Genomic DNA, 17921 nt, shown 5'->3' with positions numbered 1-17921 from the left:
TGAGGATTCTGGGTAGCAAGAGACAGAAACCTAACTTCATCCAGCAGAAACAATAAGAAGCAATTGCCAGGTCATGGAACTGGGTAGTCCAGGAGGGACCCAGCTAGGTTCAGGGGGCTCCGATGTGATTGGGGTTTTCCTTTTGGTGATTTCTCAGTGTAGTATCTAACTTTGAGCAAATTTTTAACTTTAACTTTGTATTGATGTATGCTACATGCAGAGAAGTACGCTCATCATAAATGTATAATCACAAACTGATCCCGTCCATGCAGCCAGCTCCCAGATGAAGAAGTAGAACATCCCCAGGCCCCAGAAAGCGTCCTTGTGCCCCTTCCTAGTCATTGCGCACCACCGCCCGGCCCCCGCCAGTAATTGCTATCCTACTTCTCACACCATAAAACAGTTTTACCCAGTTTTGTACTTTAAGTCAGAGGTCAGCAGACTGTTTCCGGAAAGGGCCATATAGTAAATATTTTAGATTTTATGAACCACTCAGTCTCTACCCCGGCTAACTCTGACGTTGTGTGAAAGCAGTCACAGACGGTGCAGGCGTGAATGAGCTTGGCTGTGTTCAAATAAAACTATGGATACTGAAACTTGAGTTTCTCAACATTTTTGCGTGTCATGAAATACTGTTGTTTTGATTTTTGGGGAACCACTTAAAAATGTGAAAACCATCTTAGCTGACGAGCCGTACAAAGACAGGTGGTAGATAGGGTTTGGTCCACCGTGGTAGTTTGCTCACCTTTGCTTTAAATAGATGGAATCATAGAGTATGAACTCTTGGATCTGGCTTCTCCCCTTGAGCGGGTTTCTTAAGCCTCTCAAGGCCTCAGTTTCCCAATGTATAAAATAGAAGTTAATAATAGCACCTGCCCCATAGGGGTGCTGTGACAATGAGTTAAATAGACGCAGAAGCTTAGGACAGTGCCTGGCACGTAGCAAGCTCTCTACAAATGTTAGCTGATTATTTTTACACTGTTGAGAACACAGACGCTGTGGCTGCAGGCATTCTGCCAGGCCACATGGTAACAAAGCCAGAGGAAGTCTTTCTCTCATACCACTCAAGCGTCTCCAGGAGTAATCTGATTGGCTCACCTTGGATCATGTGGCCAATCTCCATGGCCTAGGGAGTGGAGTCATCTGATCGGCCAGGCCTGGGTCACGTGCTCATCTTTTTGCTTAGGAAGGGGTTAGTGTACCTGGGACTGACAGCGCCACCTAAACCTCGCAGAATGGGTGGGGGAGTTCTCCCAAAGGAAGGGGGATGGGAAAACACTCAAGCAGGAGACGGAAGCTACCAGCAACCTCAGCATATTTATGTCAAGGTGGGTGACACCCTGGAGGGCAGGGTCAATAATGTTTCTGGGAGTTTGAAGACCCCTATTCCCAGTATCTATTGCTTCAGAACAAAGCATTCCAAAACTTAACGGCTTAAAACAACAACCATTTTGTTATCACTCATCGTTTGGTGTTAGGCATTCACCCATGATGGAAGTTTGGGTTGTGTCCATCGTTTGCTATTGCAAATAAGGCTGTGATAAACATTTATATACAAGTTTCTATTTGGACATATGTTTTCATTTCTCTTGGGTATATACCTAGGAGTAGAATTGCTGAGCCATATGGTAATTCTGTATTTAACTTTTTGAGGAACATGTGTGTGTGTGGTTTTAATTAAACAGTTTTGAAATAATTATAGACTCGGGGGAAGTTGCCAACATAGTACAGAGAGGTCCTCTATATCCTTCATCCAGTTTCCCCCAATGGTAACATCCTGTATAACTATAGCACAATACCAAACTTGGAAACTGACACTGGTAAATCTACAGACCTTATTCAGATTTCACCATTTTTACATGCCCTTCTGCTTGTATGCGTGTGCGTATGTGTGTGTGTGTGTGTGTGTCTATGCAGTTTTATGACGTGTATAGATTTTTTCCAAGGGGGTTCCAGCAAAGGTTAGAAACTCCCTTTTGTTTCCAAAATATTCCCAAAGTATACCTGCTGTCTGTATATATGTATGTTTGCTCTCTGGTCTTTAGCTAGTTAACAAACCCTAATAAGCTCAATGAGGTCTGCCATCTGGGCTGTTCGTACCTCAGGTATGGGACTGTATTCTAAAGGAGACCTTAAATTAGTGATAGGATACCTCTATTTTCAGTTTTGAAGTATTGTATTAGAGAAAACGCCAGAGAAACAGAACCGGTGGGATGTATATATTATAAGGAATTGGCTCATTCAATTATGGAAACTGACAAGTCCTAAGATCTGCTGGCTGAGTCGGCAAGCTGGAGATCCAGGAGAGGCAGAGGTGCAGTTCTAGTCCGAATGCCGGCAGACTCGAGACACAGAAAGAACCAATGTTTCAGTTTGAGTCTAGAAGGTAGGAAAAAGCCAGTGTTCCCGTTCAAAGGCAGTTGAGCAGAAGATAGTCTCTCTTGCTCGGGGAAAGGTCAGCCTTTTTTGTTCCATGCAGGCCTTCAACTGATTGGGTGAGGCCCACCCACATTGGGGAGGGCAATCTGCTTTCCTCAGTTTCCCAATTTAAATGTTCAGCTCATCCAGAGCACCCAGAATGTTTGACCAAATATCTGGGCACTTCATGGCCCAGTCAAGTTGGTGCATAAAATTAATCATTACAGGAACGATCATCAATTAAAACATAATAGGTCAGCGTTCTCAATAGGAGTCTCTAATAAACCTGCAAGAGGTACAGAAAGTTCCCCAATCAAGGTAAGACAATTGAGGTTTCCTTTCTTCTGTTGGGGCCAGAGAAGTGGCAGGATTCAGAGTGCTGCAGCAGTGAATAGAAGTAGGAGAGAGAGAGGGTAACAACTTCAGAAGAGGTTGGCTGGCTGGCTGAAATCATTGTGTGCTTTTAGTCAGTAGTGATGTGCTGGATGAGGAATCATAAAGTCAAGTGGGGTGCCTAGAACTAGCCCAGCAGAAGCATCAAGTTCTGCAGCCCCAACTATTGCCTTAGGACAAGGAGGAGAAGTCTGCTCTTGTTAATGACTCTTTACTGCCTGGTATGAAAGCATTTCAGTATTTTAACAAATGATACAGCCCTGTCAGTGTGAACCAGCTGAATATTAACTGTGACTGTCCAGAAGGAGTAGGGATTGAATTGTTCTGATTCCTTTATCTTTAGTAGGCAAGATAATTTATGGTGATGCTATCTAATTACCTCTCTGTCTCTTCTCTCTCTTTCTTTTATGTTTGAAGCACTGACATTTCCCCCCACTATTCTCGAGTTCAGTAGTTCTTACACTTGAAGGAGCAGTAGTAGAATCATCTGTAGGGTTTGTTATAATGAAAATGCACCTCCTCCCAATTCCCCATCCAGGGTTCCTAATTCCATCAATCTGGGTGGGGCCCAAGAATTTGCATTTCCAAAGAGTTCCCAGTTGCTCCAAGGACCACACTTTGAGAACCACTGCACTAATAGAACTATAATAAGGTAACAAATCTATAGGATTTCTCTAGACAGAGCAATGCATAGAATTTTGTAGAACATTACACACTTGTGTTTCTTTTCCTTGTCTGAACCGTACAGATGATCTCTTGGGATGGAAGGCTCAGAGCCTTGCAGTTTCAGAGTGACAGTTTATCAAAGCCATTAATTCCTAAGGGAAGGAAAAATTACTGCAGGAGAAACCTGCAAATCCCTCTTTGACCAGCAAGGAGGATTGTCCACGTGTCTCCAGGAACAGCTGCCTAAGCTATAACTCTCCAAATGTCAATATCCTTCAGAAGTGACAGCCCCCAGAGCCAAACATGGAATTCTAGGAAGGGGAGGGTGTTCAGTCATATCAAAGCATTTCATCCCCTCCACATTTCTGGCCAGAGATCTCAATTAATATGACCAGAAGTCAATCATTCACTAATCAATTGCCCACGAGGATGAGGATTTTGGCTTTTAAGACTGTATTCTCAGGGCCTAGCGCAGTTTCTGGCATGCAGTAAATGCTCAACAAACACAAATGTTGATTAATCAATGAATGAATTCATTCAATATATGTAAGAAACATTTTACTCTAGGCCAGAGCCTGAGCTGGGCAGTGCTGGGCAGAGTGGTGACTGAGACAGCCCCAGCCCTGCCCTCAAGGGACTCAGTTCGGTGGGGAAGGCAGACCCATCCTTAGACAATGATGACCATAAGTGGGCAAAGGAAGACCAAGTGGGTATCAGGGAGGGCTTCCTGGAGGGGACCACAGACCTGCCTATTGAAGGATGAGTAAGGAATGAACCAGGTAAAGTGAGGGGAGTGTTCCAAGTGGCAGTTCTGACAGCTCCCTCCTTCCTCCTATTCCCCCAACAAACTGTGACAAGGCCCCCTCTAGGCTCCAGCAGCCCCCTGGACCCCCGTTCCAGCCTTGACCACTCTGAGGTATGACTGTCAGGGACAGATCTGTCTCCCCCTCACTGACTGCCAGCCCTGGGAGAGAAGGGCCAGGGCTGTTGTGGTCACTGCCGTGTCCCCAACACTGCCTAGCCCAGGGCCAGGTACAGAAGCAAGGGCTCAGGGAGTGTTTACTGAATGAATATAAGAGTGGTGTGTGTGGGTATGTGTGTGTGAAACAGTTGAAAGTGTGTTAGATGAAGAGGATCAAAGTTCAAACTCCTCAACCCTAATTTCCAACCCCCAAGAAGTGGCATAACAGCAGGTAGAGACTAGAGCTCCACTGTTGGGAGTCCAGCATTTCCACTTACCCATCTAGACCCCATCTGTAAAACGGTGCCTCTGCATATGGTTATTTTGAGGATGAAATGAGTTATTCACATAAAGTGCTTAGAATGATACTTGGAATGCAGTAAGTGGTCATTAAATGTTAGCTGTCCTTATTTTTCAATCATTTCTGATCCTTCCTTTTTTTTTAAAATTTATTTTTGGCTGTGTTGGGTCTTCATTGCTGCGCACGGGCTTTCTCTAGTTGCAGCCAGCAGGGGCTACTCTTTGTTGCAGTGCACGGGCTTCTCATTGCAGTGACTTCTCTTGTTGCAGAGCACAGGCTCTAGGCATGTGGGCTTCAGTAGTTGTGGCACGTGGCTCAGTAGTTGTGGCTCATGGCCTCTAGAGCGCCGGGTCAGTAGTTGTGGTGCACGGGTTTAGTTGCTCCGCGGCATGTGGGATCTTCCCTGACCAGGGCTCGAACGCGTGTCCCCTGCATTGGCAGGCGGATTCTTAACCACTGTGCTACCAGGGAAGTCCCTGATCCTTCCTTTTTAAGCCAACATCCTCTCCCGTCCCCATCTCTTATATCCAGCCACTTGAATCACCTATACTTGCCCTTCCTTGTGACATTTCATGTCTCTGAGCCTCTGCACATGCTGTTCCCTCCCCGCTGGTACACCCTTTCTGAACTTGTCCACCCAGGGAACTCCTATTCAGCCGACACAGTCCAGCAATCATATCAGCCCTCCAGATCTCCAGGTTTCAGATCTATGGGATCAAAGTCTTCTTTCCTGTCCTCCAGCTTTTGACCCTTCCCTAATGTCCAAGTTCTGGGGAAGTAAGTGGTCCAGCGCTAAGCATCCCTTTCATTGGGTCTCTTGGTGCTCTGTCACCCCCTTGTGCCCAGCCTCAGACCTGCATGGAAAAATGTGCCTAGAAAGTTCTGGGAGAATAGTGCTGGTAATTCTCCACTGTGTACCCCAGGGTCACCCTCAGCCTTTCCCCTCCTGCTCTGGGCCCTGGGAGACTGCCCTGTGTGGGCTCCATCCACGGGAGTCCCTTGCCCTCTGCCTTCTGGTTGGCTTCTCCCCATTACAGGCACTGACAGGGAATCTGAAGGTAAGTAGAGAGGGAGAGTTGGAATATTTATTTTCCGGGCCCCTCCCTGCATCCCTGCAGTTCTGGCAGTGGCTGTGTTCCTCTACCTAGAGCTACAGCTCCTATGGTCTCCACTCCAAACTTTAGCTTTCTGCCTGAAGGGTGGTAATGGCTTGGTTCTGGCTCCAGCTGGTTCCCTGGCGTTGCCCCACATTTTGTGGGTTATTTCACCCTGCCAACCCCTCTAAACCTTCCCTTCATAAATGTTCTCACTTAAATGCTTTTTTTTTTTTTTTTTGACCGCACCACGCACGCGGCTTGTGGGGATCTTAGTTCCCTGACCAGGGACTGAACCTGGGCCCTCGGCAGTGAAAGCGCTGAGTCCTAACCACTGGACCGCCAGCGAATTTCCCCCACTTAAACTCTTTGAATGGCTACCTGTTTCCTGCCAGGACCCTAACTGAATCACATAAACTTAGGGTGAGCCCAGGAGAGAAGGGGACCCTCGCCCACCAGTGCACTCCAGAATTTCTCCATAGGATGAGCTTGGGATGGCCAAGGGGCTGACAGGAGGGCTTGTCTTGAAGCTGATAAGATTTATATTGGGTTATTTGTGGGGAGGGGGCTAAAACCTTCGTGACACTTCCATTGGAGTGTCTCTGTCTGTCCCCTTGAAGGAAGGTGGAAGGAAAAAACTTTTATTCCTGTGTGTATTGCAGGTCACTTGGGTCCTTGGTTAACTCTCTCACTTTCTGTTTCCCTCAACAGCCCTGAGAGGAAGGTGGTAATATGGTTCAGAGAGGTGAAGTCATTTGTCCAAGGCCACACGGTGAATGATTATAATAGCTATCTTAAACAAAACAGAAGTGTTTCATTACGTTTCTGTGAAGCTCTGGAACAGGCAACACTAATTTCCAGTTAAAAAAAAAAGGAAAAGAAAAACAGAAAGGCATGGAGTTGCCTCTGGGGGTGAAGTAGGGTGTGAGTATGCCCTTGAAATGGGCAAAAAAACAATGTTCTCAGGTGATGGAAATGTTTATGTCTTAATTTGGGTGCTTAGTCACATGGGCGTATCTGTTTATCACAACTCGTTGTACTGCTCTCTTAAGGTCCAAGCATTTTAATTTTTATTTTCAAAATAAATAAAAAAGAATTTGCAAGCCCATCTTTGAGTGCTACATCCCAGGTCGGTCCAAAGTGCTTTGCCCAAGAATGAATTCTCACGACCAATTTATGAAGGACGTGATGATAATAATCAGCAAATAGTTTTGAAGCACTTACCATTCGTGTATTTACTCTCTGAAAATAATGTGTATGGAACGCCTGTCTTGTAGTAAACTAACCAAACACAAAAATGACACTCCTCCTAGTGGGGAGGCAGATAATTAGAAAAAAAAAAAAGTGGGGCTTCCCTGGTGGCGCAGTGGTTGAGAGTCCGCCTGCCGATGCAGAGGACACGGGTTAGTGCCCCGGTCCGGGAAGATCCCACGTGCTGCGGAGCGGCTGGGCCCGTGAGCCATGGCCGCTGAGCCTGCGCGTCCGGAGCCTGCGCGTCCGGAGCCTGTGCTCCGCAACGGGAGAGGCCACAACAGTGAGAGGCCCGCGTACCGCAAAAAAAAAAAAAAAAAAAGTGAAATACATAGAATGTTGGATGGTGACAAGTTCTATGGGGAAAAGCAAATAAAGCAGGAGGTAGGGGATCATGGCGATGGCGGGGGCGGGGGCGGGTGGGTGGGTCATGTTTTATAGACTTGATAGTATGACATCCCCATGACAAAGGGACTGTGAGAGACCACGTTATCAGAAGAGGAAACTGAGGCACAGAGAGGTCACCAGCCTAAGTCTCGCCAAGAGGCAGGGCTGGAGCTGGAAACCCCAGGATTCCTTCCAGGGCTGGCGCTGACCATGGGCATGGGGAACTAACAGACCCCTTGTTCTCTCCCTTGGGGAAGGGGGCATGCAATGATCAGAAAGTTAATGACTTGGGACTGGGGTCTCCGAAAGGAGGAAATGGTTCAGCTCAGTGAGGGACCCCCCCCCTTCCCCCTCCCCACCCCCAGCTGAGGGCATGATCTAGGAGCGCGGGACTGGAGGCACGGTAACCAAAGGGGTTAATGAGGTGGGGGTCTCCAGGATGGGAATGTTGAAGGACTGGGGGGTATTCCAGCGGCAGGTGAGATTTCCCCAGGGCTGGAAGACACAGCCCTCTCTCCATCTCTCCATCTCACAGCCCTCTCTCCATCTCTTTAGCGGGGTGAAGGCTCAAAGGGGTTAAGGGGGAGCGACAAAGGAGGGGTTAATGGGGGCGGGCCCGGCCGGGCCGGGGCGGGGCCTCGGCTGGCGGCTCTGGCCCGGGGGCCAGTAGAAGTCGCCGCCGGGTTCCTGCGCCGCCTTGGAGCCCGGCTCTCCCAGCCGCGGAGAGAGACGCCACCTGCCCCGTCCAGCCGTCACGCGCAGGTAGCCGCCGGTCCCTCCCCTGCCCGCGCCGGTCCTGCGGCCGCCGGGGACTGCTCGTCCCCGCGTCCGTCCGCTGCCTCAGTCTCCCGCGCCGTCTCCGTCCCCGCCCCTCTCTGGGGCTGGCTCTTCCCGGCGTCTGACTTTGTCTCTGGGTGTGTCTCCATCTCTCCGTCTGTCTCTGATGTCTCTCTGGATCTGCGGTCCCTCTCCCTCTGGGTGTGTCTCTCCTTCTCCATCTCCGGATGTCTCTGTCGATTTCTGTATCTCTGCCTCTCCGTCGCTCTCTCACTCTGCCTCCATCCCTGTGTCTTGGTGAACTCTCAGTTTCTGTGGATCTCTCCGCTTCCATCTCCCCGTCTCTGGGCATCTCTTTGCCCTTTCCCTTCCTGTCTGTGTCTCTCGGTATTCCTCTGTCGCTGTCTCTCTGTATCTTAGACCCGGTTCTGGCAACTTCACCCGTCATCATCTCATTCCAAATCCTCGCAAATTCCAACTTTCACCTGGGCTGGAGCTGCTTGGGAGTGGGGTAGGGGGCAGTAGGGTAGCCACCTGGGGCAGGTGGACTCTGAGCGCCCCTGTGACCCCGCCTCCCCCTTAACAGTCACCCCACTGCTCTGGAGGTCGCACCCACCCCACCCTCCAATTTCAGGAATTCCTGGCTGGGGGATAAACTTCCTCCCCCACTTCCTCCCTTCCAGGATTTGGCTGGGTCACCCGTTAACTCCTTCCTGCCTTGGCTTCATCCCCCCCTCCTTGAGCTGGACACCCCCCACCTCCAAGCATGCTGAAGGACAGCTCTGGAATTTCGGTTGTGGGACGTGTGTTGTGTACTCAGGCGGGACATGCGCTGGGGGAGTTTCTGGCGGGCACAGATGGAGTTGATGGGGGCCACATCCCCACCACCCCCCACCAGGGCCCATCACCAGCCCCACTCTTTCTGAACTCACCAAGGGCCCCTCACAACTCTGTCTCTGTGGTTGAGCTTGACTTCAGGTTTGGGGTGAGGTTGGGGAGGTTTTCCTTTCTGGTGGTGGGGCATCCAGTAGTAGAAAATGAGAGAGGCTGATGGGGGAGGGGCTCCAGAACTCTGGGAATCATAGAATCAAGAAGTCTTGCCTGTGAAGTCTTTGAATGAAAGGACCCAAGTAAGTGAGAATGATCAGAGAGGGGGACCAGGAATGCTCAAACCTTCAAATTAAAGGTCCTTAGGGTATTTGAATCCTTCAATCCAAAAAGCTTGGTGTTGGAATCTTGGCAGTTTTCAGTGTTCGCGCACAGCCGAGAGCTTGAAAGTGCTTGCAGAGCCAGCTAGACCAAGCCCCCTATTTTACAGATGGGGAAACTGAGGCCCAAGAGTAGAAGTCCCCACGGTGAGTCAGTTTCAGGCTAAGGTTGGGACTCCAGTTCCACTGAAGCCCCAATCCAAAGATCTGGCTTCTTTCGCTGCCACTAAGTCGGATTCCTGTGGGGCAGGAGGTCTTCATAGGCAGGAGGGAAGAATGCCAAGGTGAGTGTGAATGGCTGGAACCCAGGAGGGAGCCTTTTAGAGGCAGAGGAGAGAAAATATTTCTAAAACCACGGTGTTGGAGAAGGAGAGGGGACAAGAGTTGGTTTGGGTGGAAGGGGTGGAGTTTCAGAGAAGGAGGGAAGTGAGGGGAAGGGGAGGGGGGTAGTGCAGAGATTAACTCCCGCCTGATTCTGTCTCCTGACCCTCCCCATGAAGCCCACTGCTCCCAAAGGACAGGGCCTATAATTTGGTTTGTGTCTAGACAAATAATAACTCAGCTGGTGTGAGCGAGCAGGGAGGGATGTGGCAAGGCTCCCTGGGAGGCAGCCTGGGCTCCGAATGTCCCCCCCAGGGGTGTGAGAATTTAGGGACCAGGTGAATGTGGTGACTACCCCTCCCCCATTGAATCCTTAGTATCTTAGAATTCTGCATAATCTTAGAACTTTAGGCTGCTAGAATGTTAAAAAAAAAAAACGGATTAGATAGGGAGGAAAAAGGAAGTGAGGTTTACGGTATGTAGAGTATGTTCCCATTTCTGTAAAAAAGAAAAGGGAAATACATATTAGTGTTTGTTCAGCAAAGATAGTAATCACTGAGAACTAATAATAGATTCTGAAAGTTATAGAATGTAAAAAAAAATCATAGAGCGTTCTAACAATAGAACTTGAGAATCTTGGAATGTGAGACGCTGGGATGTTGGAAACTTAGAAGGAGAAGGGCATGGAAAGCCACCATGATAATAACAATAGAATGGAAGAAAGGTAAAGCTCTAGAATGTTATAATAATAGAACAGTAAACCAGGAACTGGACTAACAATAGAACCTGAGGATTTGAGAACCTTGCATTCTAGAACATCAGATAGAGTCAAGGACTCTGGTGTCCCTTTTGGATGGTGTGGGGGTGTGTGGAGGGATGGGGACCCCTTCGGTAGAACTGGGGAAACTGAGGCCCAGCGGAGTGGTCACGGTGGCCGGACTGTCCCCCAGTTTCCGCCGGCCAGCCGCCAGGACACCAGGTGGGGAGCGAGGCTTGGTGATCACATTTCGTCCCCTAATGAGCAGACCGGAGCTGGCTGGTTCCCCGGGGCTGTCAGGGGAGCAGGAACCCTCAGAGGAGGGAAGTGGGGGTTGAGAGAGGCGACCTGGAGGCTTCTAGGACGAGACTGGTGAGTGAGGGGCTGTGGGGCTATTACCTCTCCATCTTGTCCTTTCACCGCCCCCCGCCCGCAGTCCTTCAGCCTTGCTGGACTTAGAGGTGGCTGCCAGGGCCCAGGGACTTATCTAGCTTGCGCAGCTGAGGTGCAAAGTGGGGGCAGTGGTCTGACAGTCCTTCCTGTCTCCCCACTATCGCTCCACATTCTCAGCTTATCTCTCTTCCCTGCCCCTCTGGGAGGGGCCCGCAGGGACCACGAGGGAGGCCTGTGGCACTGGGGAGCTTCTTGTGGGCACTGTGAGATTTGGGGATTGACGTCCCAGACACAAAGCCTGAGTAAGGGAGGCAACTTAGATCCCAGCCCAACAGGGTCTTGGCTCCAGGGGGCTGGGCAAGGGAGTCAGGTGATGGAGGGGCACCCAAGATGCTGAGGTCATTTGCTTTCTTGTGGTGAGAGTCCGTGGATCTTGCAGCAGATTCTTTTTTTTTTTTTTAATATTTATTTATTTGGTTGCATGGGGTGTTAGTTGCAGCAGGCGGGCTCCTTAGTTGTGGCTTGCTGGCTCCTTAGTTGCGGCATGCAAACTCTTAGTTGCGGCATGCATGTGGGATCTAGTTCCCCGACCAGGGATCGAACCTGGGCCCCCTGTGTTGGGAACGCAGAGTCTTATCCGCTGCGCCACCAGGGAAGTCCCTCAGCAGATTCTTAACGGGGGCTGAGAACCCCGGAAAGACTTGAGAAGAATTACGGGAATGCAGGGGGTAAAGAGAGAAAACATTCAGGTAAGGGGAAGCTTTTTAGTTAAGAATGAGAGATCTATGCAGTCTTGACACACCATGTGACTTAAGACAACTGCTTTGTGGCTCTAGGCCTCAGTTTACCCATCTGTATCAGGCAAGGGTCAGAAATAGCCTCGTGCCCCTATATGTTGTGGCGTATAGGCCTGTTGCACTGTGGAGTTCTAAGAGTCTGCCATTCCGTCCTGTCTTTCGGGGGTTTGGTGGTGGGCAGATCTCAGGTGGGGGACAAGAGAAGGTTGAATGCCCCTCCCCCATGCCCAGCATCCCCCAAGAAACAGATGGGTTGAGGAGGAGGGTTGGGAGGAGGGAGGGGTAGGCGGCCAACTGGTTCCCCCTCGAGGAAATTAGCAATGGGAAGTGTATTTCCTTTGGCTGCAGGAAATCAGTCTCATGCCTGTGTACCCACCCCAGCCTCAGCTGAACCCAGGGGTTCTTGAGAGGGTGGGGCAAAGGGAACTCCCAGCTCTCAGTGCCTCCTCCCATTATGAACTGGTTCATTCTTGTGTCAGCTCCCCAGTGCCTGTGGAATAGTAATAATTGTTCAAATACTGCACAATTCATAGATGATATCACCTCTACCAAGGATTTTCTTTTTTTTAATTCATTTTGTTTTTTATTGAAGTATAGTTGATTTACAATATTGTGCCAATCTCTGCTGTACAGCAAACTGACTCAGTTATACACATATAGACATTCTTTTTTTTAAATATTGTTTTCCATTATGGTTTATCACAGGATATTGAATGTATCCATAGTTCCCTGTGAATAAGTTCGGAGATGTTTCATCCTCTTCAGTTTTCTGGAAGAGTTTATATAGAATTGATATTTTCTTTTCTTCTTCTTCTTTTTTTTTTTTGGCCAAGCCGCGCGCGCAGCATGCAGGATCCTAGGCACAGGGTCAAACCTGGGCCCCCTGCAGTGGAAGCGCAGAGTCTTAAGCACTGGACTGCCAGGGAAGTCCCAAGGATTTTCATATCTGGGATGTGACTAGTATAAAAGTTGTGCCCACCCCCCCCTTCCTATAGAAGGGGAAACTGAGGCTCCTGAAGAAGTAATTCCCTCAGTGTTACAGGAGGAAGGACAGACCCAGGGCAGACAGAGGGGAGAGAGGTGTTTGGGTTTTTGTTTTGTTTTTTTAATATAACTTTATTTACTTATTTAGTTTTGGCCGCGTTGGGTCTTCGTTGCTGCGCGTGGGCTTTCTCTAGTTGCGTTGAGCGGGGGCTGCTCTTTGTTGCGGAGCACGAGCTCTAGGCGCGTGGGCTTCAGTAGTTGTGGCTCGCGGGCTCTAGAGCTCAGGCTCAGTAGTTGTGGTGCACGGGCTTAGTTGCTCCGCGGCATGTGGGATCTTCCCGGACCAAGGCTCGAACCCATGTCCTCCACATTGGCAGGCGGATTCTTAACCACTGCGCCACCAGGGAAGCCCGAGAGAGGTGTTTTGAGTGATTTGCTCTGGGTGGGTGGTTTCAGTTCAAAGGTAGGGACCGGATTGCACTGTTCCAGCCAGGAGCAAGCCACCTCTGTCCCATCTCCACAGGATCCAGGAGTCTCTGTGAGTCTGAGGTGAGGGCAGCTCTTCAGTCATGGAGGACCCGACAGCGGGGAGGACTTACTAAGTGGGACTCAGCCCTGATCTTTCGAAGTCAGTTGTGCAGCAGATAGATCCTACCCTTTTCACTTTTTCCCTCCACGCCTCCTTCTCTGGGTCCCTGCAGGGGCTCGCTTGAGCTTGAAGTCGGGGGTGGTGCCGCCTCAAGGTGAGCAGGAGCCTGTATTGGAGGAGGGGCTGACCAATGCCTGTTCCCTCAGTCCAAAGCCATTTCTTGAGTGCCTACCGTATGCCGGGCCTGTCCTGGGCGCTGGTGATACAGCAGTTAACACAAGGTCCCTGCCCTCCTGGAATGTCCGTTCTAGACAGACAGACAGACACAAACAAGATGCAAAGTGATGTGAGGAGAGAGCCCTGGGAATGGGTGGTCAGGACTCTGGGTCCAGAGGGCTTCCCTGAGGAAGTGAAGGAGGTGAAGGAGCTAGTCGTAACTCTGAAGGAAGAACAAAGGTTTTGTTTTGTTTTGTTTTGTTTTGGCTGTGTTGGGTCTTCGTTGCTGTGCGTGGGCTTTCTCTCCTCGCGGTGCGCGGGCTTCTCCTCACGGTTGCTTCTCTTGTTGTGAAGCACGGGCTCTAGGCACGTGGGCTTCAGTAGTTGTGGCACGCCGGCTCAGTAGTTGTGGCACACGGGCTTAGTTGCTCCGCGGCATGTGGGATCCTCCCGAACCAGGGTTCGAACCCGTGTCCCCTGCATTGGCAGGCGGTTTCCTAACCACTGCGGCACCAGGGAAGCCCAGAACAAAGGTTTTGATGCTGGAAAGAAGGTCCAGCCTTGAGGCTGCTGAGGTGGGGGAGGGGAGGTGGGCAAGAAAGTCAGCTAGGTTACCCAGGCTGGTCAGGCAATGCCTTGTCACCTGGGGTGAGGATTTGGGATTTCACCCCAAGTCCACTGGGAAGCTATTGGAGAGTTTCAAGCAGAGAAGTAACAAGAGCTGATTTACATGTTAGAGAGACCTTTCTGGCTGCCACGTGGGAAGTGAGTTGAGGGAAGTCAGAGTGGCCAGGAAAGCCGTGACAGGCTACTGCAAAGTCCAAGCCAGTGGCGATGGCTGGGCAGAGGGGGCAGAAGCAGGGGTTTTAGAGACATACATGGATTCAGGATTTAGGGTGGAGGTAGGGAGAGCCAAGTGGCCTTTCCCATGAGAAGATGCTCAGGCATCTGGGAGGTTCCCGTGTACCTGCTGTGTACCTTTGGGCTCATCCCTTCCCCTCTCTGGGCCTTGGTTTCCTCATCTGTCCAATCGACTCAACCAGTGGTTTTCAAAGTGTGTCCTAGGGATGCTTCAGAGGTGGCCTTCTTCCCGCCACCTCATTTTTTTCTAGAGCACAGAGCAGCTTCCTCTGTCATGGTCTTAGATGGGGTTTCCAGCTGAGATGTCTCTTTTTTTTTTTTTTTAAAGTGGTTTCACAGCCTAAAAACTAAACGGATGCAAACCCTTGGATGGAGTGGCTCTGAAGGTGCCTCTAATTCAGGACTTCGCTCCCCACCTCTCTGGGGGTTGACAGTGGTCCGGGGCTTGGTCCAAGATTGTCCTTTGCCCTGTCCTTAAAGGTCTCCGCAGGACCAGGAGAGTGGGGCCCAAGACTCTCACTCGGGAAAGTCGGAGGGGAGTGGGGAGAGACAATGAAGGGGGCAGTCTCTGAGGGAGGGGACTGCTGGCACTGCCCCCAGGGCTCCCCCTTGCTCCCGACCTCAACCGGGTCCAGCATCTCCTCCTCTCAGCCCTTCCCCGCCGCGCGCACCCCCCCCCCCAGCCCCCTGCAGCTATGCTTCCCTGGGCTGTCAGCCCAGGGCCCTCTTCTGTCCAGTTATTCTTGGGTGAAAACTGAAGTGCAGACTGGAGAAAGCTGAGATTTCCCCTCTCCCGCTATCAGGACCTTGGACAGGTCTCTGAACCTCTCTGTGCCTCAGTTTGTCTAACAGGGGGAATAACCCTATTCCTCATAGGATTCTTGAAATTTCAAAATTCATACCCATAAAAGTGCTTAAGACAGGGTCTGCTATGTAGTAGGACTTAATAAACTTTAGCTGTTATTATCACCACCGTCATCATTATAGTCAAAAATGGGGTGCCCTGGGTTAGGAGCAGGAGGGCTGGTTCTAGCCCGGTTCTGTCACTGCCTTGCTGTGCATCCTTGAGGGGAGTGACGCAGCCTCTCTGGGCCCAGTCTCCCTGTCTATAACATGAGAGTTGAGACTAGTTCTCCATTTCCCACAGCATGATATGATACTTGTGCAAGTTTTACATGGTTTCTGGAAGAAAGTTTTAAAATCTGAGCTGGATCTTTATTTTTTTTTTTGCGGTACGCAGGCCTCTCACTGCTGTGGCCTCTCCCGTTGCGGAGCACAGGCTCTGGACGCGCAGGCTCAGCGGCCATGGCTCACGGGCCCAGCCGGTCCGCCGCATGTGGGATCTTCCCGGACCGGGGCACGAACCCGTGTCCCCTACATCGGCAGGCGGACTCTCAACCACTGCGCCACCAGGGAAGCCCCTGGATCTTTATTTTAACATCTGTTAGGGAAAAAATATATCTGGCATCTCAAATCTGTGTTTTCAGAGATCCGTTGCTTACAGTGGGGCTCAATTAGGCATCGTTAGGGTCCCCACCCTCTGCCGCCCACTGGAGTCAGGGCAAAAGGGGTGTGGGGAGAAGGGGGTGGTCTACGACTCCTCTCACTGCAGTCTTCTCTCCCCACAGGTGCTGCAAAATCAGCTTTGAACTGTGAGGCGGGGCCACCTCATGTCAACTGCTCAGCTCCCACCAGGACCAAGCAGGAGCCCCGTCCTTGTCCCCTTTAAATTCCCTGTATTAGTAACCCTGCTCTGATCTAGCCCTTACTCACCTCCTTCCTGTTTCTTAAAAACCCTTCCCACAGTCCCCAGACCGAGCCCTTCCTCTCTTTCATCCCTCACAGGACACCTCCTTTTCCGTAATCTTCTTCTCACTGTTTACCTTACTTATTTTCTTATTTCTTACTGGGGTCCTAGGAAATGCTAGCACCCCCATCCATCTTGCCTGGTCTTTTCAACACTCCCTACCTGTAGACTATCCTATCTCAACACTATCCCATACATTTCCACCCCACCATTACTTCAGCATGGCCACGCTTACTTTCTACATCCTCTGCAAATCTCCCTCTCTCACCACTGCCCACTGATGCCTTCAGCTCCTCTATAAACAGCCCCCTCAGTCAATTTTGTGTGACCCCAATACTCCTCCACTTATGCTCTGATTGGGTTCATAAAACCTCCTTGACAAAGATCTTTGTGAATCCTGCCATCCCCCAGACCTCCCTCTTGTCGTAATTCTATCCCTTCTCCAACTTTTCCCTCTCAAGCTCTATCCTTCCCTGCCCAGCCTGGCCCACGATTCGTGGTCAGCCTCATCTCTTCACTGTGGACTGCCTCCCACCATGTTCCCCTGAGCCTCCGAGGAGGGGGCTCAGGGGGCCTGATGGCCTCCCGCCACCCATGGCCCCACAGCCCCCGTGGGCCAGGGGAAGCATCTCGAAAGCCTCAGTGCCGAGGATGGGCAACCGCACGTGGGAGGGCTGCCACGTGGACTCCCTCGTGGACCACCTCTTCCCGCCCTCCCTCTACATCTTTGTCATCGGCGTGGGACTGCCCACCAACTGTCTGGCCCTGTGGGCTGCCTACCGCCAGGTGCGGCAACACAACGAGCTGGGTGTGTACTTGATGAACCTCAGCATCGCTGACCTGCTGTACATCTGCACGCTGCCGCTGTGGGTGGACTACTTCCTGCACCACGACAACTGGATCCACGGCCCCAGCTCCTGCAAGCTCTTCGGGTTCATCTTTTATACCAACATCTACATCAGCATCGCCTTCCTCTGCTGCATCTCTGTGGACCGCTACCTGGCCGTGGCCCACCCACTGCGGTTCACCCGCCTGCGGCGCGTCAAGACGGCCGTGGCCGTGAGCTCCGTGGTCTGGGCCACAGAGCTGGGAGCCAACTCGGCGCCCCTGTTCCACGATGAGCTCTTCCGCGACCGTTACAACCACACCTTCTGCTTCGAGAAGTTCCCCATGGAGGGCTGGGTGGCCTGGATGAACCTCTACCGGGTCTTCGTGGGCTTCCTGTTCCCGTGGGCCCTCATGCTGCTCTCCTACCGTGGCATCCTGCGGGCTGTGCGGGGCAGCGTGTCCACCGAGCGCCAGGAGAAGGCCAAGATCAAGAGGCTGGCGCTCAGCCTCATCGCCATCGTGCTGGTCTGCTTCGCGCCCTACCACGTGCTCCTGCTCTCCCGCAGCGCCGCCTACCTGCGCCACCCCTGGGACTGTGGCTTCGAGGAACGTGTGTTCTCGGCGTACCACAGCTCACTGGCCTTCACCAGCCTCAACTGTGTGGCTGACCCCATCCTCTACTGCCTCGTCAACGAGGGCGCCCGCAGTCACGTGGCCAATGCCCTGCACAACCTGCTCCGCTTTCTGGCCAGTGACAAACCCCAGGAGATGGCCAACGTCTCGCTCACCCTGGAGACCCCACTCACTTCCAAGAGGAACAGCGTGGCCAAGGCCATGGCAGCCAGCTGGGTGGCCGCTCAGCCCTCCCAGAGGGACCAGGTGCAGCTGAAGATGCTGCTGCCAGCACAGTGA

At 51.3% G+C, this 17921-nt stretch overlaps 1 protein-coding gene across 1 annotated transcript; it reads left to right on the top strand.

The window, feature by feature from the left end:
• Window positions 1-16728: 16728 nt before the first annotated feature.
• Window positions 16729-17921, top strand: GPR4 (G protein-coupled receptor 4; the record flags this gene model as incomplete). The annotated part of the gene is made up of 1 exon (XM_082862570.1): window positions 16729-17921. The coding sequence occupies exon 1, from the start codon at window positions 16776-16778 to the stop codon at window positions 17919-17921; it is 1146 nt and encodes a 381-aa protein (XP_082718696.1). The 5' UTR covers window positions 16729-16775.

The sequence above is a fragment of the Leucopleurus acutus genome (genome assembly GCF_964270905.1).
Source record: "Leucopleurus acutus genome assembly, chromosome: 20".
Lineage (NCBI taxonomy): Eukaryota > Metazoa > Chordata > Mammalia > Artiodactyla > Delphinidae > Leucopleurus > Leucopleurus acutus.
The sequence above is the reverse complement of the archived record's forward strand: the minus strand, read 5'-3'. Positions and strand labels throughout refer to the sequence as shown.